The sequence below is a fragment of the Mangifera indica genome, chromosome 10 (genome assembly GCF_011075055.1).
Source record: "Mangifera indica cultivar Alphonso chromosome 10, CATAS_Mindica_2.1, whole genome shotgun sequence".
Taxonomy (NCBI): Eukaryota; Viridiplantae; Streptophyta; class Magnoliopsida; order Sapindales; family Anacardiaceae; genus Mangifera; species Mangifera indica.
Genome location: NC_058146.1, coordinates 14207792 through 14234796, shown reverse-complemented (window position 1 = coordinate 14234796; position 27005 = coordinate 14207792). Strand labels below are relative to the sequence as shown.

The window sequence follows — 27005 nt, the reverse complement described above, 5'->3', positions numbered from 1 at the left end:
AAATTGAGTTTTTGGGCTTGTTTATACTTTGAAAAAGAAAACTTAGTAAGAAGGGTGGCCTAATGAAACAAATAAGGGTGGGTCTTCATTAAAATTTTCAAAAAAAAATTGAAGTTAAGGGTGGGCCTAGGCCTTTCCTAGGGAAATTAATTAAAATAGGTATCGAATTTGCCGCTTAAACTTTTTTCGGCAAGATTTCTCAACTTTTACCTTTTTAAGCAAATAGTATTTTTTATTTCAAAAATACCCTTCATCCTATTTCTTTTCATTTACAGCAGTTTTCATAGATTAAACTTTTATATTTCAGAGTATATGGATTAAGCTTAATTTTTCTGTAATGAATAAGATTTACAAATGAAAAACAAATTAATTTAGGATGTAATAATTGATATTTATATACCTTTATACCTATACAAAATGATGAACATAAAACGGTGCATTTTTTCGAGCGGGTGCAAAAATATGCGAAAATGTAAAAGGGTAGGTGAAAATATGTAGGGGTGTGTGAAAATATGAAGGGGGTGTGTGAAATCGTAAAAGGGTGCATCAACTCCAAAGGGGTCCGTGAAATCGTAAAAAGGGTGCGTCATTCTCTTAAGGGGTGTGTGAAATCTTAAAAGGGTGCGTCAGTTTCTGAAATGGGTGCATGAAAGGGTACGACAACGCTAAAGGAGTGCGTGCAAGGGTGCGACAATGCTGAAGGGGTGCGTTAAAGGGTGCGACAATGCTGAAGGGGTGCGACAATGCTAAATGGGTGCGTCAAAGGGTATTTGTTTTTTCAAAAGGATGCAAAAATATACAAAAGTGTAAAAGGGCGCGTGAAAATGTGAATGGGTATGTAAAACGAGTACGTAAAAATACAAAAGGATCCGTGAAAATACAAATATGTGCATAAAAATACAAATGAGGGGGGCGTAAAAATACAAACGGTTGCGTAAAAATACAAAACAGGTATATAAAAATACAAAATGGGTGCGTGAAAACACAAACGGGTGTATAAAAATATAAACAGGTGCATGAAAATATAAAAGAGGTGTGTGGGAATATAAAAAATGTATATTATATTATATTATATTATATATATATATATATTATATTAATAATATAATATATAATATATTTTATATATATAAGGGTGCGAGGAAATGCAAAGGGTGTGTCCCTTTGCAATTCTACGTACCCCTTGATAAATAATATATAATATATTATATATATAAATATATATTATATATTATTATTATTATTATGGACCCGTTTATATTTTCACGCACCCCTTCATAGTTTCATACATCCCTTTATACTTTCACGCACCCCTTCAGTGTTGTTGCACCCTTTCATGCACCCATTCAGTGTTGCCGCACCCTTTCACACACCCCTTTAGGTTATGATGCACCCTTTCAAAGTGTCGCGCCCTTTCACGCATACCTTCAACGTTGTCGCACCCTTCAGGTTATGATGCACCTTTTCACGCACTCCTTCAGAGGTTGACACACCCCTTTTAGAAGCTGACGCACCCTTTCACGCACCTCTTCAGAGGTTGACACACCCCTTTTAGAAGCTGACGCACCCTTTCAGAGGTTAACACACCCCTTTTAGAAGCTGACGCACCCTTTTAAGATTTCACGTACCCTTTTATGCATGCACACACCCCTTAAGAGAATGACGCACCCATTTACGATTTCACGTACCCTTTTATGCATGCACACACTCCTTAAGAGAATGACGCACCCATTTACGATTTGACGTACCCCATCGGAGTTGACACACCCTTTTACGATTTTAAACATCCCTTTACGATTTCACGCACCTCTCCGAAGTTGACGCACCCCCTTCATATTTTCATGCACCCCTTTGCATTTTCACGCACCCCTTTACATTTTCGCACATTTTTGCATTTGCTTGAAAAAATGTACCGTTTTATGTTCATCATTTTGTAAAGATATAAAGTATGTAAATATCAATTATTATATCCTAAATTAATCTATTTTTCATTTGTAAATTTTATTCATTATAGAAAAATTAAGTTTAATCCGTATACTCTAAAATATAAAAACTTAATCTGTGAAAACTGCTGTAAATAAAAAGAAATAGGATGAAGGGTATTTTTGGAATGAAAAATCTCATTTGCTTAAAAAGGTAAAAGTTGATAAATCTTGCCGAAAAAGGTTTAGGCAGCAAATTCGGTGCCTATTGTAATTAATTTCCCCCTTTCCTAAGATGGGATAATGAAAAAAATAAGTGAAACAAAGAAGAAGAAAAAAGAGATCAATATTTATTTAAAAAAACTGAGTAGGAGAAAAAACGATAGGAGGAAGAATGATATTTATTAAAAAAAAAAATGAATAAGAGAAAAATGAGAAAAGAGATAGCAACAGGGAAAAAAGTTGGATAAAAAAAATAAGTAAAAGATTGACATTTATTAAAAAATTGAGGAGGGGAAGAAGATGAAGCGACAATAATAGGAAAATAAAATAATAAAGAAGAATAAATAAGTAAATATGACAAATAAGAGAAAATTATGTATTCTAGAATTGCTTGGGCGGCCTATTCCTCTAGTGCGTGTCTCAAGATTGACACTATTTTTCTTTACAACTTACTTTACTGTTTATTGAGTCTGCTCGCTTTTATTTATATTTTCAAAATTTAGTTATTATGGAATTAGTTATTCTTCTCTTAAAATATAGAAATCATAATAATAAACCTTCATGAGAAGAAATCTTAATCTCCTCATTGTTGCTTGCAAGCTTGGCTAGGTTTTGTTTGACTTATCTTATTGTACGGTCCTCTTTTAAAAAGACGTGCTTAGGTTGCTCTCAAATTTCCTCCATTGAGGGTTTGTTGTTCCCTTTTTATATACCTTTAATTATAGGGGAAAAAAAAAGAAAATTATGTATTTTAAAAAGGTAAATGGTCACAATTTCAAAGATAAAAATCTAAATAGAATTTTAGATGTCACTGTTTAATTTTTTCAACTAGTTATTATTGAATCGTCTTTACAATTTAATGTCGGTTGGATTAAGAGCATGCAGAAAAGGCTGAACGAGCCGTACACATGGATATTATCAAGGATTATTCAATATTTGTCATACGTAGAAGGGGAAAACAGCACAAGTGTTCCAAATTTCCAAACAACAATGGATATTATCAAAGGGTGCTGCAGATGTGAAAACAAATTAATATTAGCCTCATGCTTTTGATCATTCAAATGCTATATCCTAACTAAATTCAAATGTTAATTACGTATCAACATTGAAAATCCGAGTCTTGTACTGCCATGACATCATTTTGCTGGAATTTCATTAATCTTACAACGCCGGGCAGAGTTGTATGAACATGAACAATTTGCATCAAGAGAGCGATACAACAATGACTATAGCACAATGCTTCAAGTTATTCTTATTGACGTATGGTGACACACATTCTCATTAATACTTGGAAACTCATATAATAAAAAAAACAACTTTATTTATTTATTAGATTCCAACAAAAAGATGGCAAAAACCAACGTATGTTTAATTTTACAACCATTAAAAATATCACCATAATTTTTTATACACCAAATTTTGAGTACCTAATTAAACATTCATATAATCTATTTTCATATGATTGAATATTTATCTTTAATTTAATTATTCAATCACATAATTACATATTACTTAAATATATAATTGAATACTTAACTCTTGAAGGGGCTCATGATTTTATTGATACTCATATTATACCTGGAATAATTAATATTAAACTAGTGTGGAAGAACTGGAATGCTTTGTTCATTCCTGAAGAAGTTATCAGGATCAACCTTAGTCTTAATCTTCACCAATCGCTCGAAATTACCCTTGAAATACTTGATTCCATAAACTCTTCCTTCCAAGTAGCTCCCATTTCCATTGTGATTGATCCCCAAATCAATATCTCTATAATTCAGAAACGCCTGCCTCGGATTCTTGGACACAAATGGAGTCATGTGATTATAAAGCTCTCGAATCAACCCCAAATAAAAGTTTGCCGCTTCAGTCCCCGATTCATTCCAGTCCACTAAGTACTGAATCTTCCATAAGTTTCCAGCTCTATGCGGAAATGGCGTCGCCGTCGCGGCAATCTCCTCCATTCGACCCCCGTAAGGATTGAATGTCAGCATTGGCGTCTCTAGTTCAATCATTTTCTTCCATATTCCTTCCAGGCCGTCTTTAGGAATCGGCTTCCTCACATAATCCGACTTTCTCTTCAGGAAACTCAGCGCCGGCGCACGATTTAGTAAAACATTTGTTGATGTTCCGGAAGGAAAACCTCTCCAGAAAACAACTGATTCAAGCCAGCTCGATTCGACGCAGTCAGACTTAGTTAACCCCAGTTGAGGAAAGCTCTTTTCCATGATTGAAAGAAGTTTCTCAGAGCCACCGAGATAAAAACCCCAGAAGTTCCCCCTCACAGTCTTATTAACCACGTCTAATGTGAGTCTGACGAAGAGCTCTTGAGGAAATTTGTACGCTCCACAATCTCAGTTAGATTGTGTGATTCTAAAGTTCTTCTAACCAGAAACGAAGTCACTGTTTCTGGAACTGGAACAAGATTGATTTTATAAGCAATAATGGCTCCGAAACTGGCTCCTCCTCCTCCTCTGATAGCCCAAAACAAATCTTCCCCCATGGATTTTCTATCCAGAAGCCTTCCATTAGCATTAACAAGCCTTGCATCGACGATATTATCGACAGTGAGCCCGTATTTTCTCATCATGTTGCCATATCCTCCGCCGCTCATGTGTCCACCAACACCCACTGTGGGACAAACCCCGGCCGGGAAGCCATGAGTTTTACTTTTCTCCGCAATTTTATAATAAACTTCTCCAAGAATCGCCCCCCCCTGAACCCAGGCAGTGTTGTTTTCAATGTCAACATCAACGGCGCGAAGATTAAACATGTCGAGGACAAAGAAAGGGACTTGGGAGACATAAGATAAGCCCTCGTAGTCATGGCCGCCGCTTCTGATTTTCATCTGCAGGCCATGTTTCCGGCCACAACTAACATTGAATTTATTCTTTTAAGTTTAAACTATTCTCCAATTAGAATTTGTTCAAATTTAATTTAGACTAAATTCAATTCTATACAATAGTCAATATTATTATTATTGGAAGTTACAAATAAAGTCTCATAACTTAATTATATTGTTAGTATATAATAGACTTGATAGTTCATATCATTGAGCAGTGTTTATATCATATCAATTTAGATTTTGTATCAAAGAGTCTAAACCGTAATCCGATTTGAAATAGAATCATGCCAAAATTTTTTAGCCTAACACTATATTAAAATATTTTTTAGAATCAAATAGAATCAAATATTTTGATGGTTTTAATATAAGTCAAATATGATAAAAACGTACACAAAAGAACAATTTCAACTTTATGTGCAAACATGAAAAGTCCACCACTTTTTGAGATAATATTATGTATGGTGTTTTCAAGAGTAATATTATTTATATAAATTAATTATATAGTTATATTCATATATATATTATGTGATAATATCTAATTTAATAATTTTATAGTGAAAAATAAAATAAATAATTATATTATCTAATTATAAAAAATTACTTCAATTTATATAAATAAGTTATAGATAATTTTTATTTTATTTTAAATTATTATTGAGAAGTATATACAAATTAATTATACAACCATATTCATGTATACATTTTGTGGTAAAATCTGATTTAATAATTTTGAAATTAAAAAAATTATATTACTTAATTATAAAATATTATTTTAATTTATATAAATAAATTATTTTTTCAACGTATAATTTTATTTTATTTTAAAATTGTTATCAACAGAAAAATAAATTCGGTTATTGATGTAACCACTACTTAGAAATGTGTAAGCTTTTATCAAAAGAAAAATAAAGTCGGTTATGTTGTTTTTATTTGACCAAGAAATATAATATAATCTTAACCTGGATTTTGATTTGATTCTCATTTCATATTAGGGCACATGCATGAATAATATTTATGAGGTCAATTGTTCAATATAGAAAATGTCAATCTTTTCATTCCACCGAAAATAAGAAGAAATCCATCAAATAGCTTCGACTTGCATCATGTATGACTATACGTGTGGGATGTAAATCACATATGGTAAAAATTTTATAAAAAATCAATGAAATTCATGCTCAATTTTCTATTGTTAGATTCTAATCTTCTTTAATCACAATAATATTAACACAATTAAACGAAATCACAATCTGTTTTACAAATAAATTGTAGAACCAAAAATCTTTAAATGTATATCTCTAACATCTCAGTTATCAATACAAATACAAGTAAATCTTTACATCCCTTAAACAATAAAAGATGGAAATGAACAATGAATTACCTTTTTATCCATTAATTGCATGACCTTTGAATCATATAAATAATATTGGCGCTCCAAGACATATCTTATTTACATTAACTTTTGAAATATATAGTACATTCAAGAGCTATATATGGCTAGATGTGATACAGTATAATATATGGTAAAAATTATAAGTTTTATGTGATACAGTATAATATACAACAAAATATATGATGCTATATTTGTTTGCATGAGTTGTGCAAATCACCCTCCCTCAAGCCTAACAGGTTTTACAAAAACTGTTAACTTGTCCATTAAGAGTTGAAATCTAGTTTTGGATATCGACTTAATGAGAACATTTGCAATTGGTAGAGGAAAAATATCACACCTTAAGGAGCCCTTGTTGGACTTGATCTCTAGCAAATTGGAAGTGAATCTGTAAGTACTTAGACTGTGATGGAAAATAGGATTCAAGGTGAGATATGTAGTTGATAAATTATCACACTAAATAATAGGAGTCGATGTAATAAAAAAACTAATTTCATGAAGGAGAGATTTGAACCATATAATTTCCAAGGCACATGTTGCAACTACCTCATACTGAACCTCTGTTGAGGACCAAACAATTATTTGTTGTTTCTAACAACTCCATGAAATTAAATTAAAGCCGAAGTAAATTGCAAACTCGATGGTACTTTTTCTGTCATCAGATTGTTGCCCTAGTTGGCATCACAATAACCAACAAGATCAAAATTGCTTAGTTTACGAAGGAGCAAGCAATGATTGATAATGTCATGTAAATAATGCAAGATCCACTTAACACTTTGCCACTAAGATTTATAGGGCTGATGCATGTATTGTACCACTTGATTAATAGAGAAGGCAATTTCGGGTCTTATGATACACAAGTATTGCAAGCTATCAACCCTCTACCACTACAATGTTGGATCATCAAAGGCTTCAAAATATTTATGCACAAATTTGATGGTAGGACATGAAGGAGTAGAAACAAATTTGGCAATGCTCATGCTAGCTTTATCAAGATGATCTTTAATGTGTTTCTCTTGAGATAACAAGAGCTAGTGGTGTAGCCAACTAACCTTAACACCAAGAAAATAATTCAACAAACCAAGGTCTTTAAGAGTAATGTCTTGTTGAAGCTGCTTGATGACATGAGACAAAAAAATAGCATTATTATAAGTGAGAATAAGATCATCTACATAGATAAGACAATGTGTCATATTGTGTCTTGTCTATAGCAGTAAAGTGAAGTATCAACTTTGGAACTAATGAAGCCAAACCGGTGTAAAAGAGTGGTAATATAAGACAACCATGCCTTTAGTGCTTGTTTCAGGCCATAAAGAGACTTCTGGAGGTAATAGACATGATGAGGTTTTAGTGGATCAACATAGCCTTGAGGTTGCACCATGCATATGATTTCATCAAGTTAACCATGTAAAAAAGCATTAGAAACATCTAATTGCGTGATATTCTAGCCAAAGGATACTGCAAGTAAGAGAAATAGCCAAATTATAGATAGCTTAATTACTAAACTAAATGTCTAAAAGTAGTTGATACCATGGCGTTGATGAAACCCTTTTGCTACAAGTTATGCCTTGGGATAAAAAAGTTTCAATTTCTTCACTCATTGTATCATGCCAGATTTTGTGTTTGAAAGCTTTGGTGATTCAGGTATAACCATGTTAGTGGTGAAAGATTTAGTTTTCATGTTCCCTAATTTTTCACTAGTAACCATGAGATGAATATTTTTCTTGGTTGACCAAGGTGATGGAGAGGAGCTAGGCGATTGATGTTGGAAATTTTGAAATAGATCCATAATTAAATCCAATCCTGGTGGACTTAGATTATGACGATCAAAGGCTTGGGGCAACGTTAAAGCCATTGTTAGGGTGAACAAGGATAATTGATCACTAAGTGGTGTGGTGTTTGTTGTAGGCGGATGCAATGGGAAATGAAAATGACTAATTGGAAATGGACTGATGTAATTAGGAATGGTTGAGTTATTCATTCTATTGCCACTATCAATTGATCCTTTGAATGGAAATACTAGTTCATCAAAGAGAACATGTTGTGAGTAATAGATTTTGTTATCAATAGTGTCAAAACAAAGTTATCCTTTATAAACTTTATTGCAATAAGAAAAACACACTATTTGGAACTAGGAGATAATTTGGTTTTGGTATATGGATGCATCCAAAGGTAACAAGCACAACCAAAGATTTTAAGTTTAGCATAATTCAGTTTTTCATGAAACAATTTTTGGTATAAAGAAAGATGACTAGTATGTGGTGTGGAAAGACGATTTATAGTGTAAACAATAGCTTCAAAAGCATAGTCCCAAAATTGCATTGACAAATTAGAATGATTTAAGAGTGCAAGATTAGTTTCAACAATATAGGTATGCTTTTTTTTGACACAGTCATTTTGTTCTAGCATGTATGGACATAACCATCATTGAGAAATATCATTGTCAGTAAGATAATTTCGCATGGCCTGAAATTCTCCACCCTAGTCAGATTGAAAACTTTTAATAGGACAACCGAAATACTTTTCAACAATACAATGAAATTTAATAAAACAACTAAGTACCTCAGGCTTGTACTTAATAAAAAATATCCATGAATATTTGCTAAAATGATCATAAAATAGAACATAATAACTAGCACTATTTATTGAGAAAACTATAGTACGACCCTAAATGTCTGAACAAACTAATTCTAATGGAGCGGAAGCATTAAAATTAGAGAATGGGAAAGGTAATATGAAGGATTTACTGATTCTACAAGCATGAAAACGAGTACTAATATCATTAACAAAATTAATATTAGAGTACCACAAGGCGTGTTCAACAATTGGGATTGAAGCATGCCTAAGGTGCGATTGACAAGGCAAAAGACAAGGCTTTGCAACCACTAGAAGAGGACTAATATAGCTCTAATGAAAGAGAATATAACCCCTTGTCACTCCAGCCTTTGTACAGGATTGCAAAAAATGTCGAATCCTTAATAAAAAAAATAACAGTAAAAATTTCAAGAGAAACACAATTAGCATGAGTAATGCATTAACAAAAAGTAAATTTTGACAGACAGATGAAACATAAAGAATATCTTGAAAACAATAGAGCTTGGAATTAAGAAAGAATGTATTGGAACTAATATGAGTGATTGGAAGTGTTTTACTATTACTAATAACAAGCTCTTTCGATCTAATATTTTCAGAATGAATGGGTAGGTTTTTCATGTCATTGGTCAAGTGATGAGTGGTATTGGAATCAACAACCTATGGTTTGGAGGTAGTGGAAAATGTATTAGAAGCATAGGCATCTTGCATGTATGGGGAAGGACACTATTTTCAAACATGATCGACACAATCACAATTATAACACGAGTGAAAAATCATGGTAAGCACTACCACTTGAAAACTGATTGGAAAATTGATTGGGCAAACCAGATAAGGATCAACCCTCATAAACTTGTCCATATGAGATTTGTTTGTTGCATATAGGACCTCTGTCTCTATTATTGGATTGATAAAAAGTGTAATAAGCTAAAGGAATAATGATGTTGGATTGCATAGAGACTTTTGCCAATTAGGATTCTTTACTTAGTAACAGTCAAAACGTGAGATGAAATCAGTGGCGAAACTGCCTCCTCTATTTATTTGGTAAAACAGTCATTGTGGTTCATACAATATTTAACAATTCAAATGATCTCTAATTCATACAAGCTATATATCATTGGAAACAGGATTCAAAGATTTTTCCAACAAGATATAATAGCACTCATAAATCCTTAGATAAGATAGTCAAAACGTGAGATGAAATTAGTGGCGAAACTGCCTCCTCTGTTTATTTGGTAAAACAGTCCTTTCGGTTCATACAATATTTAATAGTCCAAATGATCTATAATTCATTCAAGCTATATATCATTGGAAAGAGGATTCAAAGAGCTTTCCAACAAGATATAATAGAACTCATAATTCATCAGATAAGGTAGCCAAAACATAGGACGAACTCAGTGGCAAACACTGTAAATATTATGCAACTTTCTGCCATGAACAAAATCACACGCATAGACATCCCAAATGGCAAAACAACATTTCTCAACTTCAAAATCATCATTTATAACATAGATCCAATATATATATAAACATAGGAAAAGGAAAAAGAAAGAGATCTTTTGGTTACCAAGCTCTAAGAGTGCTTACTCTTCTTTTCCTTTCTTATCTATCTTCCAAAACCTTTCCAAATCACTTACTTTCCTTCAAAAACACAACAAAGAAAGGAAGAAACTGCCTCCTCTGGAAGAGACGGGAAAATAATGGAAAAAGCAAAAGGTAAAGTTTCTTTTATTTCTTTTATTGACTTTTCTCTCCAAACATATATATTGACTTTTCTTTCTTTGTTTTTTTTTTTAATATAAATCTATATATATATATAGATATCTAAAAACACACACATACAATTGAAAATATCTCCCAACAGGGTCAAAAGACGTAATTACCCCTGAAACATACCTAAGGGTATTACATATATACTCTTTTACAACCAAACAACCACCACTAAATACATAATATCACTCTTCACAGTATAACCAACCTAATCCACAAGGCTTTGTCTCACAACAAACATATCACCATAATTAGCAAAACACCCTTTACACTCCTTAAGTAAACATATCACCCTATACCCCTCAATTACCTTAAGTACCTTTCTTAAATAGCATGCCCTACACTTGGATGCTATGGACAAAATTCAAGAACCAATATAAAAGCTCTATAGGCCAAGACATGAGTTGGTATATGGATTCAAGAGCCTTAGACCATGTCACTTATAAGGCAGATCAACTTGTTGTCAAAGAAAAGTATATGGGAAATCAACATCTACAAGTGGGAAGTGGTAAGTGTTTGAGGATTTCTCATAAAGGTTCAAAATTTTTATCTACTTCATATTCTAATAGATTTCTACATCTTAAAAACATATTATCCCTACCTAGAATAACTAAAAACTTGCATATAAAAATTTACTAAAGATAATAATGTCATTGTTGATGTAACACCCCTCTCTAGAAGTACTACCCACCAAAGGAGAAATGTTACGAATTAATATCTGGAGCGTCTATTTTTTTTTTGTCTTTTAAAATACTTTAACATGAACGCATCACTAAAAGTGTTTAGAAATTATTTTAAGAAAACTGAAAATCTGAAAGCGAACAAAAGATGTATATACTCATGTGAAAACTCATATGAAAGCATCCGAATACGTGGAATAATCATATACAACTGTACCATCATCTCAAAAAGGTCAAAAGTCGATAAGAACATGCCATTGTGTGCATGTAATATAAACCAAAGATAACCTGCTCCAACCGAATCTATCTTTGCTGACCTGACCCTACCTCGCGCTACCTCGATCACCTGTACCTACAATCATGAAAGAAAAGGAAGTGAGTGATAAGAACACTCAGTAAGGGGAAATAATTTAGTAAACCATCTCCTTTCCTGTTCTAACTCACTCTTAGGACTCAACCTCACTCACAACCTCCATAAGAAATCGAGGGGATAATCTAGTTCATTTTTTACTATTTAGGTCATATTTTGTCCCATCTGGTGTCTATTTGATACTTTCTGGAAGCTAATTATAGGGATTTGACACTTTTCTAAGCTTGAGCTCTTTTCCTTTCTCTCACTACACCATTTTTGAATTTGAATTGTGCTCTACTACGAGTATGCTCTATTATGAGCGAACCCTACTGTGGGTCTATGTCCTACTACGGATGTGTCCTACTGTAGGCAGTGTAGTGTAAAGTGCCCCCTCATAGTTTATAGCATGCATGCGGGTCTTATATCTTACTAATTTTGCTTCCATCTAAATTTATTCATAACTCACTAGACATTACTCTTGGGAGGACCCCTGAATCTTGAGCCCCAAATTCCTTTTCTTTCTTTTCTTTTTATTTTCTTTTTCTCTCCTTTCTTTCCTTTCCTTTCCTTTCTTTTCTTTCTTTTCCTTTCCAAAACTGTGAAATACTGTTCACAACCCTGTTTATTTGACAGGGCAGCCTTCTTTTTCATACAATTTCATAGTCCAAACGGTTTCTAATTCATACAAGCTATATATCGTTAAAAAGAGAATTCAAAGAGCTTTCCAAAAAGCTATAATAGCACTCATAATTCATTAGATAAGACAGTCAAAACGTGAGATGAAATCAGTGGCAAAAACTAACTTCTCTATTTATTTGATAAAGTAGTCCTTGTGGTTCATACAATAGTTAACAGTCCAAATGATCCCTAATTCATACAAGCTATATATCATTGAAAAGAGGATTCAAAGAGATTTCCAACAAGATATAATAGCACTCATAAATCATTAGATAAGACAGTCAAAACGTGAGATGAAATCAGTGGCCAAAACTGTCTCCTCTGTTTATTTGGTAAAGCAGTCCTTGTGGTTCATACAATATTTAATAGTCCACATTATCCCCAATTCATACAAGATATATACTATTGAAAAGAGGATTCAAAGAGCTTTCTAACAAGCTATAATAGCACTCATGATTCATCAATTAAGGCAGCCAAAACGTGGGACGAATTCAGTGGCAAAAATGTAAATATTATGTAACTTTCTGCCATGAACAAAATCACACACATAGACATCCCAAATGGCAAAAAAACATTTCTCAACTTCAAAATCATTATTTATAACATAGATGCAAGAAACCAAAAGCCTAAAACATGTAACATATCAAGGTTGATACCCCTTTACCTTGTTTCAAGCCAATCTTTGCAAGTTGGCTCCCTTCTCTTTGTTTTGCTTCCTTTATCACCAAAATCACCTTAAATCAACACCAAAACATACTAACATATTCATATAACATGCATCCAATATAAATATACATAGGTAAAGGGAAAAGGAAGAGATATTTTGGTTACCAAGGCTCCAAAGTGCTTCCTTTTATTTTCCTTCCTTATTTATCTTCCAAAAGCCTTCCAAATCACAAACTTTTCTACAAAAAACACAGCAAAAGCAAGAGGAAAGCTGCCTCCTTATGGAAGAGACAGAAGAATGATGGAAAAAAGGGTATGAGATGCCTTTTTTGACTTTTCTCTCTATATATCTAAGCTTTATCTCATTTTTTTGTTTTTATTTTTTATTTTTATTTTTATTTCTTTATATATATATATATATATATATATATATATATATATATATATATATATATATATATATATATCTAAAAACACACATACATGTTAATATATATATCTATATTTAAACTTGGAAATATCTCCAAACAAGGTCCAAAGGCATAAATACCCCTGAAACGTACCTGAGGGTATTACAGTTGAGTTCCTAAATGATTGTTGTTTTGCTAAGGACAAGGACATCAAGATTATGTTGCTAGAAATGACACTTAAAAATGGGTTATATCAATTGTTGTTTCCCGTTGATAAGTACAATATAGTAAAATTTCAAATTAATGATGTATCTTGTTTGTTTTTTGATAAAATTAAGGATTTTACTGTCGACAAAGCATATGAAAATTTTGTTTTGAGTTATGATAATATTGTTGAATTACATACAAGTTATTTTACAAATTAATAAAATTGATATTTATGTTTGACATAAAAGATTAAGTCATCCATGTGAGAAAACTATGAAATATATGTTTAAAACTTTGAATCTTAATTTTTATATGTATGATCTCTCTTTCTATGAGAATTGTCACTTTGGGAAACACAAACATAGTCATTTTCTTATTTCTAACATTAGAGTATCAAAATTCTTAGAATTAGTTCATAGTAATTTGTGGGGACCAACTTCTATAATATCTAGAGAGGGATTTAAATATTGTTTGCACTTTCTAGATGTTTATACCAAGTTTATATAACTATTTCCCTTAAGAAATAAAGTTGAGGCAATGTATGTTTTTAGATAGTTTCATAAGTTTGTAAGGAAGCAATTTAAAGAAAAACTTAAAACCATACAATTTGATTGAGGAGGTGAGTATAGAACACTTGTTCCATATTTTTAAGATAATGGGATCAATTTTGGAGTTTCATGCCCATATACTCACCAATAGAATGAACGCAAATATAGTTATTAAGTAGAATTGGGACTAGTATTATTATCTCAAACTAGTATGCCTTTATATTGTTGGTGGGAGTCTTTCCAAACTACTATTTTTCTAATAAATAGAATGCTAACTCTTGTCTTAGGAAATAATAGTCCCTATCAATTGTTGTTTCATAAATCCCCTAAAAATTCATTCCTAAAAGTGTTTGGTTGTGTTTGTTATCCTTTCCTTCACTAATACAACAAACACAAATTTGATTATCATACAAAAAATGTGTCTTTTTAGGTTATAGCTTAATTCACAAAGGGTATAAGTGTCTAAGTAAGTTTGGGGGAGTTTAGATTTTAACATCAGGAAAGTTTAATGAGACAGATTTCCCTTTTCAAACATATAAAGATTTTTTAACCTTTTCAAAACTGTTTCTACATAAGTAAATTCATTTTCAACACTTACTTTTACCTACCCATCATTTTAAGTGATCTTGTTCTTGAAGTTAGTCTTGGTTCTATAGCTTGGACAAACTCAAACATTAGACACTCCTTAAATGATAATCCTGGCCATATAAGTCCTTTATCATACTGAAACACTACACCATTTGATTCAAATTTAATCCTTAAATCCGTAAACCTTTTAGCCTTGCCAAACATTTTCCCTTCTTCTCAACACAATCCTAAAAAACATTTGGGTTATCTATTGTGTTGCCTTGTCTACAACTAAAGCTGAGTATAAAGTTGCAATTGAAGCAAGTAAAGAGATGCTTTGGAATTGGCTAAGTTTGAATCAAGATGAGTATGTGGCTAATTATGATAATCAGACTGCTTTGGATTTGAACAAGAATGTTACATACCATAATCGCACCAAATATATTGATGTGAGATATTACTGGATTTGTGAAGTAGTGAACAATCGAGAGATTTTATTAAAAGAGTTCACATTGATAAAAATCTAGCTGACATGTTAACTAAAGTAGTGACCTAAGATAAACACTAATTTTGCACCAAGATGGCAGGACAAAGCTCCAAGTGATGTTACGCTGCTAACACTCTTCCATGTGTTAGAGGGGGAGATTGTTGGTTTAATGGGCTTGAAGGTCCAACCCCCATTATTAAATAATATAATAAATTTACATTGATGCCTTTGTTATAAAGAGATATAAATATATCTCTTTTTTATGGTGACACTGAGACGAAGCAAGAATAGCATATTAGAGAGTTTGTTTTTCTTACCTATGTAGATCAAAGGTAGAAAATGTTAGATTTTTCCTTGGTCTTTGATTCATCACTAAGTATTATCAAGATCGCTAGGGTTTATTTCAAAAATTATTAAGGTTTATTTTTCTTGTATTGGTCCATAATCATAAAGTATTATGGGATTTTCACTAGGGAAATAATTTGACTATATATTTGTTGATTGTTGATGTCAAGTTCATAGTAAACTTACGAGTGATTGTACCTAATTTTTCTTGAATAGTAGATTTTATTCAAAATTTGGCTTGTGATTTTTTTCCCTCCACAGTGGAAAGTTTTCCATGTAAATCCTATGTTCTTGTTTGTGGTTGATTTGTTTTATTTCCTACATGCAATTGATATTTCTTATGACTAATTGACTAAATTAATTTGCATAATCAAATTTAAGGTTTGTGGCCCCAACACAAAGGAAAGTATTTGAAGTTGCTATACATGTGAAACAAATATTAGAATCATTTTTTTTATCATTCAAGTGCTCTATTCTTACTAAATTCAAATGATAATTACATATCACCCTTGGAAAAACTACTACTACATTACAAAATATTAACAGCTTAACTTGTTAGCTAGTAAGAGAGAGGAGTAAAAAAGAATTTTGAAACAATTATGTTTATATAATTTTATAGTTCAAGGAAGATAGTGTTATGTAGTTGATGTGTTTAGAGTGTAGAAGTATTGGAGTTAATGGAAGAGTTGCGTGATTGAAGTTAAAAAGTAAGGAGTTGTAGTCAAAGGAAAATTATTGTTGCTCTATATATTAGATGGTGAAAAGTGAGTCATTGATTGTTGGTTTTCTAGTACAAATCAAACATTGCATATTTGATTTAAGGGAAGATGTGAAAACCAACTCTCAAAATAGTATGTTTTTTGTTTAAGTAAAACGGTGAGATTCAGGGATTATTTGTGTGATATTGTTTTGATGGAATAAAGGCAATGAAAAATGAATAGAAGAAATGGAAAGTGAGTCCATTGTCTAGGCAACAGTTTCATTGTTTTTAACTCACTAAAAAGGAGAGGTAAATATTTTACCCCGGGGGTGAATGGAGAAATCATTGTCAAGAGGGATGTTTACCAATAAGAGATGAGAATGACAGTTCTTGTGTAATTTTTCTAAAAATCTAATAAAAGTTTTGAGGTATTTTTTTGTAGCGTCTTTTGTCCTCGCATGTAAAAATTTTTCACATTTTCATTTTGTTTGTCAAAGTTCAAGTTGATCTAGATTAAATCAACTATTAAATTATTTTTAAATGAAACTTGAGTCTCAACTCATCAATTTTGAGTTGATCTCGAACTTTTTCTCTTGAGTTCAAACTATGTATTATTCTAACTTAGATCAAATTCAAGGCGGAAGGAATTAGGGTCAATTGACCTTCCTTGACTTGAAAAAAGCCAAAAGTTTATATATATTTACAATAATGTCATGACATTATATAATCAATTCTAATGTTTTATTAAATAAAATCCATTATTTTCTTTGCACACTGACAACATTATCAACTCATTATTTTCTACACCTTTTCTTCTCTTTTATCCGTTTGAGTTTTTCTATCCTATCCTTTGCTCAGTCCTTCCTTTCTTCACTTGTTAAATTATCAACTTTTCTCCAAGCTCCATCTTTATTTCATATCATTATCAACTCTTCTCCAAGTTTCATCTTTATTTCATATCATTAATCACTCTTAAGGTAATCTTTCAACTATCAATTTCATCCCTCTTATTATTTTGATTATTTGATTGTTTAAATTATTCTGATTATCAATTTCATATCATTATCACTTGTTTATTTCATATCATTTTGATTATTATTTTGGGTCGTTAAAGTTTTGTTTGAATTTGATTTAATATTCCATTTCAACTAAGTTTTATTATGTCATCTTAATTTGATTTAGTTTGCCCTCATATTAATTTCAACTAAGTTATGTAATTTTAATTGCATTTAGTATCCAATTAATATCCAACTTCATGTTTATTCTTTTCATTATTATATGTTCAATAATGAGCCATAAATGTTTGCATAAATAGTTAGTTTCTGATGAGTTGGTGGTCCCTTCAATTCATTATACATTCAAATGAAAACTAAAAATTTTGAACATACATAATAATATTGGCCAAAGGACTATTTCCTACCCAAGTTTTAATGTAAAGACAAATATGTATTCATGGGGTTTCAAAAACCCAAATTCCTACCCATGGGCGAACATCTGTTAGAATTTGCTATTATAGGCAAGAGTAAAATCATTATTTTATTTTTCATAATAAAAATATATGATTAATCTCATTTCCCCTGGTTTTGAAAAGTAACATTTCACCCCAATCTCAAACTTTGAAAAAGTGACATTTCACCCCCACAAACCATTGGCTTTCTTCTCTCCGACAATAGTGACTACATGGTGATGAAGATGGCCACCATTCTCCTCTCTTCTCTCTTTGCCATAATCAACGATGTCCCATGATAGATGAAGATCAATGGATGATGAAAATCGAAGAAGAAAAAGCTTCAACCAATTCTCAAATCCATTGAATTAACTCTATACAAAGCTTCAAAGTGTGATTCATCTTCGTTTGAAGCCCAATCAACAGAAAACAAAGCTCGTGCTAGAGAATTGAGGCTTCATCTTGTCGATGCTTTCGTCATTGGAGAATTAAGGCTTCATCTTCAATTTTCATCATTGACAAATCTTCATCTATTGTAGGATGTCATCAATCATGACAGAAATAAAAGGGAAAAGAATGGTGTTGTCTCTGTCACTGTGCAGTCATCGTTGCCAAAGAGAAGAAACCCAAGGGTCTGTAGGGATGAAGTGTCACTTTTTCAAAGTTTGAAGTTGGGGTGAAATGTTACTTTTTAAAACTTTGGGAAGGGATGAGATTAATTATATATTTTTTAATATGAAAGATAAAATGATGGTTTTACCTTTCCCTCGATCAGAAAATTCTAATAGAAGTTAACTTATGGGTGAATGTTTGAGTTTTTAAAACCCTGTGAGTATGTATTTATCTTTGCATTAAAACTTAAGTGGGAAATAGTCCTCTGGCCAATCATATTCACTATTACTTTTTCCAAATTACATGAATAGACACCTAAATTGCTATAATAAATGGATTGTTTACGAAGTTTGTTCGATTATTTGGTTTGTTTTGGGAGTGATTATTTCGAAGAAAACTTGTTTATTATTTCTTAATTGTTTGTAAGGTGTTTAAAGAAAGACTTGTATGAATTTGTGGTAGTTTTGTGCTTAAGGTGTTTGTGTTTTTGCTTGTGTGAATTTCATTTTAATTTGAGTTTAATTTATTGTTTCATCAGGACAAATAAATTTCTTATTTTATTTATAATATATTTTTTATTGCATTTTCATTATCAAGTTATAATATATTATTATTTTGAAATAGTATAGAGAGACTTTTCAAAAGAAAGTCAACAATGATCTAATTGTCTAAACAAGAGGATAATATTGATGATTCAAATAAAAAATTAGATGTCAATTTGCAAGATCATCCTATGGATCCAGGTTTATGACCACTAATTTTAGATTATGAACCTCTTATTCGAGATCAAATAAGAAGATTATATGTGAAAAGGGGTCCTTATCAACCTAAAGATCGCTAGTTTCCTTTTAGAGATTTTGGCAGATTTCCATGGCAATTTGTTGTTTCATCTTTTTAAGCCAGATGTTGATGATAAAAGGTGTGGTGATTGCTTGGTTGGCCAAGAGATTTCAAATTGGAAAAAAAAAAAGGAAAAATTGAATGTTCACTTTGAAGGTGCTAATAGTTCTCATAACTAAGCTCAACGAATGTATGAATTGTTATTGAATCAAGAACAACGTATTGAGACATTTTTTTATAGACATTTTTTTAAAGGATGAACCGAGTATCGAACTAGCTATGCTACAGTTGATTGTGTTCGTTTTCTTTTAAGACAAGCACTAGCATTTTATAATCATGATGAATCAATAGTTTAAACAATTTTCTTGAGCTTCAACGATTTCTTACTAATCATAATGGAGATGTCTATGATGTTGCTTTCAAGAATTATCTTGATTATTTGAAATTGACATCTCTACAATTTATTAAGATATTTTAAGTGTTATCTTTAGAGGTTTTAGGAGATTATTTATTCTTTATATTGATTGATGAATCTCAAGATATCTCTACAAAGGAAAAAATAGCTATTGTCTTATGTTATGTTAACAAGAATGAGCTTGTTATAGAGCGTTTTTTAGGTGTTGAGCATGTTACTAGTACTATAGCTCTCTCACTCAAGACAACACTTGACAATTTTTTTCTAGGCATGGGTTAAATTTTTCTAAAGTTCAAGGATAAAGTTATGATAGAGCTAATAATATGCAAGGAGAATTCAATGGTTTAAAGACATTAGCCTTGAAGCATAGTATATGTGCTTATTATATTCATTGTTTTGCCCATCAACTCTAGTTGGCTCTTATAGCTTTAGCAAAGAACAAAGATGATGTTAATGATCTCTTTAATATCATAGTGATTATAGTTAATATTATTGGTGCTTTATCAAAACCTTGTGATATTTTTAGACATAAGCAAACTTATAAAGTTGTTGAAGCATTTTCTAATGGTGAACTTTCAAGTGGAAGAGGTCTCAATCAAGAGACAAATTTGAAATATGTCGGTGATACTCGTTGGGGTTTGCATTATGGTTCATTAATGAGTATAACTTTGTTATTTTCATCTATTATCAATGTTCTTGAAATTGTGGCAAAAGATGGGCCAAACCTTGAGCAAAGATTCTAAGCAAAAAATATATTGAAATTGATGCAATCATTTGACTTTGTGTTTAGTCTATTTATGATGAAAGATATACTTGGCTTTACAAAAGAACTTTTTCAAACAGCACAAAGAAAAGATCAAGATATTGTAAATGCTATGAATTTGGTTGAAGCATGTAACCAAGTTTTACAAGTGATAAGAGACAGTGGATGGGAGGCTTTACTTTACAAAGTCTATTCTTTTTGTGTCAATCATGACATTGATGTTCCAAATATAGATGACAAATTTTTTATCCAAGAGCAATTGCAATACAAGATTCAAGGTATCGCAAATGCTAATCATTACTACATTGATGTATTTTATACAATCCTAAATATGTAACTTCAAGAGTTGAATAATTGTTTTAATAAAGTAAACATGAAGTTGCTTATTTGTTTGGCATATTTATATCTAAATGAAAATTGGGTTGCTTTTAATAAGCAAAAATTGATGTGTCTTACTGAATTTTATCTTGAAGATTTTTCTAACTTATAACTCATTGCACTGGATTCTCAATTTGATGTTTACATTTTGGATATACACTCTAATGTTAAATTTATGAGATTGAAGATCTTGCAAGAGTGATGGTTGAAACTAAAAAGGATAAAGTGTTTTTATTAGTTTTTTTATTGAAGAAATTAGCATTGATTTTATCGGTTGTCATTGCCAGTGTAGAAAGAGTTATTTCAACAATGCATTTTATGAAGAATCATTTGTGAAATAGAATAAGTGATCGATAGTTGAATGATAGTTTAGTTGTACATATAGAAAAAGATGTATTTGATAGTATTGATAATGAAAGCTACAAACAAAATCTCAAATTTTTATTAGTATGGTTGACATATAATAAAACTATGTATACTTATAATGAGTAATAATTTAAGTATCAATTATGATATGTCATTGTGATTAAGTATTTATTATAAGACTAATCACATGGTAGTACATCTTCATCAAGATTCAAATTAATACTTATTATAAATACACACTGCATTGTTCAATGACACAATAATCATCTAAATTTAAGAATAAAACTAAGCAAACAAACAAATTATACAAACTTTTGTGTCCAAACTAAGGTGTCAAAACAAATGTTTATATAAATAGTATTTTTATATCATTTTAATGTAATGATAAAATTTTCTGATAATACAATAGCATGTGCATAATGTTAAATTCTATCTTTTATTCAATTTGTCATCAAAATTAAAATTTATATTCAATAATTACAACCATGATAAATGGTTTTGAAAATTAAAAATTTAATTTATCAATAAAACAATGTAGATATATTTTTAATATATAATTTAAATACACAGATGATGTATCATTATATAATTGAATGATTTTGAATTAAATATAAAATAATATTCAATTATATAATTACACATAATTTGTGTATCTAAAATACGTATACATAACATTGTTCTTAATTTATTAGGTAATATCATTGTTTCAATAAATACTTATATAAGATTCTCTTTAATACAAATTTCAATTATCAACAAGTCTTCAATTTTAAAAAATTTATAAAAATGCCCATATTGAACAATTGAAATTTAACTCATCAATTTATTATCCATTAATATTTAATTTACCAATATATCCTATAATAATTATAATTTATTATTTTCCCTTTTTCTATGGAAAATAATTTTTCTTATTTAATCCCTTTTCCTCTTGTCATGTTCAATTCTTTACAACTAATAGTTGATCATTTTTCTTCTCTCTTCATTCACCAACATTTAATACCACCATTAACCATCCTCTTCTCCTCTGGTCATCTTCACCACCAATTATTGGTCATCCTTTTTCTCTTCTCGTCATCTTCACTAGCAATACCACTATCAGTAATCCTTCTCCTCTATAAATCTTTACCACCAACATGACTAGTCATCCTTCTCCTTCATTCCTTTTTATCATTGATTATCCTTTTGCTTCTATCATCTTTATTACCACTCTTTCATTTTTCAATTTCCTAGAAAAATCTGATAATAACCCTTGATTTATATTTATTTGAATAAAAGAATCAACTAGATTGAAATTTATTGAAAAGAAATGAGTGGGAGAAAAAGGAAGAGGAGAGCAAAGGCAGAACTAGAATTTTCGCCAACCAGAACCTACACGCTCTATCATTGTTCACTAATCAACATGTATTTTATTTTATAGCAACACTCAATTAAATATTAAATCTATACAAAAAAATGATGAATATATTAAACCCAAATTTTCAAAATATATCTAAAACATGAACATATTAAACCCAAACAGATAAAACCTCATTGAAGTTAGGATTCACAAAGTATATCCCACCACAAACTAGCTTCGTAGCATGAATGATTCTCAACAGTGACATTTCTTGTTTTCTCTTTAAAAAATTAAATTTAACATACTAACATAGTTAGTTAAAGTTCAAATAACAATGATAATGCTTCAACATTATTACACAATTCAAAAAGAGCCTCACCTGCATCCTACACAGCCTCATTTATCATTATATTAAGTGCTCAATCAATATGCCATGAACCATGTGCTCCTTTCAATAAGTTGTCCAATTGCACTCTTATTGAGGTTCATGTATATTCGTTCACAACAAGAAAAAACATCCAATACAATAGTTTTCCATTCACAAAATCCTATTAATAATAAAGGCCAATCAACCAATGAAATTTCATCATAATTAATAGGCACCAAAACTACAATTATGACCAACATTTCCTCATTAATTCCAAAAACACTGAACCATTCAAGATGCTCCAACATAAAATTGTTGCATAAAAATAAAAAATTTACTTGGAAGCTGAAACTAGGAGCAAGAGAGCAGCCGCTTGTCAAATGAGTAACGAGGGAGACTTAGTGAAGAATGGGATTGCAACTTGGGCCCAAAAATTCTTGGAAGCGACTGAATTGGAAGAATGGGATTTGGTGAATAGGTTAGGGATTTGGAAATTGAGTTTTTGGGCTTGTTTATACTTTAAAAAAAAAAACTTAGTAAGAAGGGTGGCCAAATGAAACAAATAAGGGGTGGGTTTTCATTAAAATTTTCAAAAAAAGAGGAAAATTGGACTTAAGGGTAGGCATGGGCATATCCTAAGATGACCTATTCCGTATGTAGAGGAGATAATGGACAAGTGGGCGGAAGAAAGAAGAAGAAAAAGAGATTGATAGTTATTTTTAAAAAAATAGAGTAGGAGAAAATTCAAAAAACGAAAGAATGATATTTATTAAAAAGAAAAGAATAAGAGAAAAATAAGAAAAGAGATAATAACAGGAAAAAAGGGTTGGAGGAAAAAACAAAAAAGTAAAAGATTGACATTTATAAAAAAATTGAGTAGGAGAAGAAGACGAAGAGACAATAATAGAAAAATAAAATAATGAAGAAGAATAAATAAGAAAATGCGATAAAAAAGAGAAAATTATGTATTCTAAAATTGTTTGGGCGGCCTATTCCTCTAGTGTGTGCCTCAAGGTTTACACCCTGCTTTTTTTTACAACTATCTTACTATTGGTTGAGTCTACTCACACTTGTATTTTCAGAATTTAGTTGTTGTGAAGATAATCATCCAACAATTTAAAACTAGTTATTGTTGAAATTTCGTCGTCTTTACAATTTAATGTTGGTTGGATTAAGAGCATGCATAAAAGGCCGAACGAGCTGTACACATAATTGCCAACATTATTCAATATTTGTCATACGTAGAAGGGGAAAACAGCACTAGTGTTCCAAATTTCCAAACAAATTAATATTATCCAAGGTTGCTGCAGATGTGAAAACAAATTAATATTAGCCTCATGTTTTTTATCATTCAAATGCTATATCCTTCCTAAATTCAAATGTTAATTACGTATCAACATTGGAAATCCGAGTCTTATATTGCCACGACATCATTTTGTTGGAATATCATTGATCTTGCAACGCTGTGCAGAGTTGTATGAACATGAACAATTTGCATCAAAAGAGCGATACAACAATGACTATAGCACAATGCTTTAAGTTATTCTTATTGCTGTATGGTGACACATATTCCCATTAATACTTGGAAACTCATATAATAAAAAAACAACTTTACAACCATTAAAACATTACAATAATTTAGATACTCAATTAAATATTTATATTATTTGTTGTCATAGGATTGGATGATAATATATAACTTAAATATATAATTGAATTCTTAAATCTTGAGAGCTCGTGATTTTATTGATATTCATATTATACCTGGAATAATTAATATTAAACTAGTGTGGAAGAACTGGAATGCTTTGTTCATTTCTGAAGAAGTTATCAGGATCAACCTTAGTCTTAATCTTCACCAAACGCTCGAAATTACCCTTGAAATACTTGATTCCATAAACTCTTCCTTCCAAGTAGCTCCCATTTCCATTGTGATTGATCCCCAAGTCAATATCTCTGTAATTCAGAAACGCCTGCCTCGGATTCTTGGACACAAATGGAGTCATGTGATTATAAAGCTCTCGAATCAACCCCAAATAAAAGTTTTCCGCCTCAGTCCCCGATTCATTCCAGTTCGCTAAGTACTGAATCTTCCATAAGTTTCCAGCTCTATGCGGAAATGGCGTCGCCGTCGCGGCAATCTCCTCCATTCGACCCCCGTAAGGATTGAACGTCAGCATTGGCGTCTCTAGTTCAATCATTTTCTTCCATATTCCTTCCAGGCCGTCTTTAGGAATCGGCTTCCTCACATAATCCGACTTTGACTTTCTCTTCTGGAAACTCACCGCCGGCTCACGATTTAGTAAAACATTTGTCGATGTTCCGGAGGGAAAACCTCCCCAGAAAACAACTGATTCAAGCCAGCTCGATTGGACGCAGTCAGACTGAGTTAACCCCAGTTGAGGAAAGCTCTTGTCCATGATTGAAAGAAGTTTCTCAGAGCCACCGAGATAAAAACCCCAGAAGTTCCCCCTCACAGTCTTATTAACCACGTCTAATGTGAGTCGGACGAAGAGCTCTTCAGGAAGTTTGTACGCGACATGTTGCCATTGATCCACAATCTCAGTTAGATTGTGTGATTCTAAAGTTCTTCTAACCAGAAACGAAGTCACTGTTTCTGGAACTGGAACAAGATTGATTTTATAAGCAATAATGGCTCCGAAACTGGCTCCTCCTCCTCCTCTGATAGCCCAAAACAAATCTTCCCCCATGGATTTTCTATCCAGAAGCCTCCCACTAGCATCAACAAGCCTTGCATCGACGATATTATCGACAGTGAGCCCGTATTTTCTCATCATGGTGCCATATCCTCCGCCGCTTATGTGTCCACCAACACCCACTGTGGGACAAACCCCGGCCGGGAAGCCATGAGTTTTACTTTTCTCCGCAATTTTATAATAAACTTCTCCAAGAATCGCCCCCGCCTGAACCCAGGCAGTGTTGTTTTCAATGTCAACATCAACGGCGCGAAGATTAAACATGTCAAGGACGAAGAAAGGGACTTGGGAGACATAAGATAAGCCCTCGTAGTCATGGCCGCCGCTTCTGATTTTCATCTGCAGTCCATGTTTACGGGCACAAATAACCGCAACTTGGACGTGGAATTCATGCAATGCAGTGATGATAAGGAAAGGTTTGGGCGTTGAAGTTGAGTTGAAACGGAGATTCCGGATGTAGGATTGCAATATGGAGGAAAAGGAGGTATTTTGTGGGGTGAAAATGGCGGGGGAGATTGGATGGGAAGTCTGAGAATGGTTGAAGAGACAATGGAGGAAGTTTTCGTGGACAGAATCAGAAGTTGCTCGCCATGAAAAAGATGAAAAGAGAATGAGAATTATCGAAAACAATGAAAGTTTCGGAGTATTTGTAAAATTTTTCATTGTAGATATTATGCATGTGCGTTGTATTCATGGGTTCTTGTCTTGTATATATAGGCTGCGTATGGTTCATATATAATACTTTTCTTTTGGTTTGACTGTGAATAAATCTTATTAGCACATTCTCGTTATATATTAAATAATTAATAAAGTAATTATAATTTTGATAATTATTTATTAATTTTTTAAAAATAAAACTAGAATAAAAATATATTTATTTTGAGTTAATAAAACAATTAATATTATATATTTTAGTATTCTTTTACTATACTCAATTATATACCGTAATTATTTATATTTATTAATCTTTATTAAATATAATAGTAATTTATGATCTTTTAGTATGGTAATCTTTTATTTTTGTGAAAAAATTACTTAAATCAAATACATCTTAGAGTTACAAGAAATAATGTGTTAGAATTGACAAAATTTGACATGATCTATTAACCCCGATACAACACAATACGAAAATAATTAGATTAGGGTTATGATTTTTTTACACAAATAATAGTTCAAGTTAGGTTATGGTTGACCCTTAAAAAGTTGAATCAAGTTCAAATTGATATAAAGCCAACTCGAATCAATCCGAACTAACCTGAATATTTTGAACAAATTATTGCATAACATAATATTATGAAAAAATCTCCAATACTATTTATTTTCTTTATTTGACAGAGAGAGTTTAAATATATAATCTATATTTTCTAATTCAAATCAATAAAG

At 31.5% G+C, this 27005-nt stretch overlaps 1 protein-coding gene across 3 annotated transcripts; it reads right to left on the bottom strand.

Annotated features, from left to right (window-relative positions):
* Positions 1-3694: 3694 nt before the first annotated feature.
* On the bottom strand, positions 3695-26318 carry LOC123227942 (berberine bridge enzyme-like 8). 3 transcript variants are annotated; one of them, XM_044653101.1, is made up of 2 exons: positions 25150-26318; positions 3695-4202 (listed from the first exon to the last, which is right to left on the bottom strand). In XM_044653101.1, the coding sequence occupies exons 1-2, from the start codon at positions 26283-26285 to the stop codon at positions 3743-3745; spliced, it is 1596 nt and encodes a 531-aa protein (XP_044509036.1). In that variant the 5' UTR covers positions 26286-26318; the 3' UTR covers positions 3695-3742. The 3 variants fall into 3 exon arrangements, with proteins under 3 accessions (XP_044509036.1, XP_044509037.1, XP_044509035.1); XM_044653102.1 differs by having other exon boundaries at positions 3695-4451; positions 25405-26318; XM_044653100.1 differs by lacking the exon at positions 3695-4202 and having other exon boundaries at positions 24618-26318.
* Between the last annotated feature and the right edge of the window lie 687 nt (positions 26319-27005).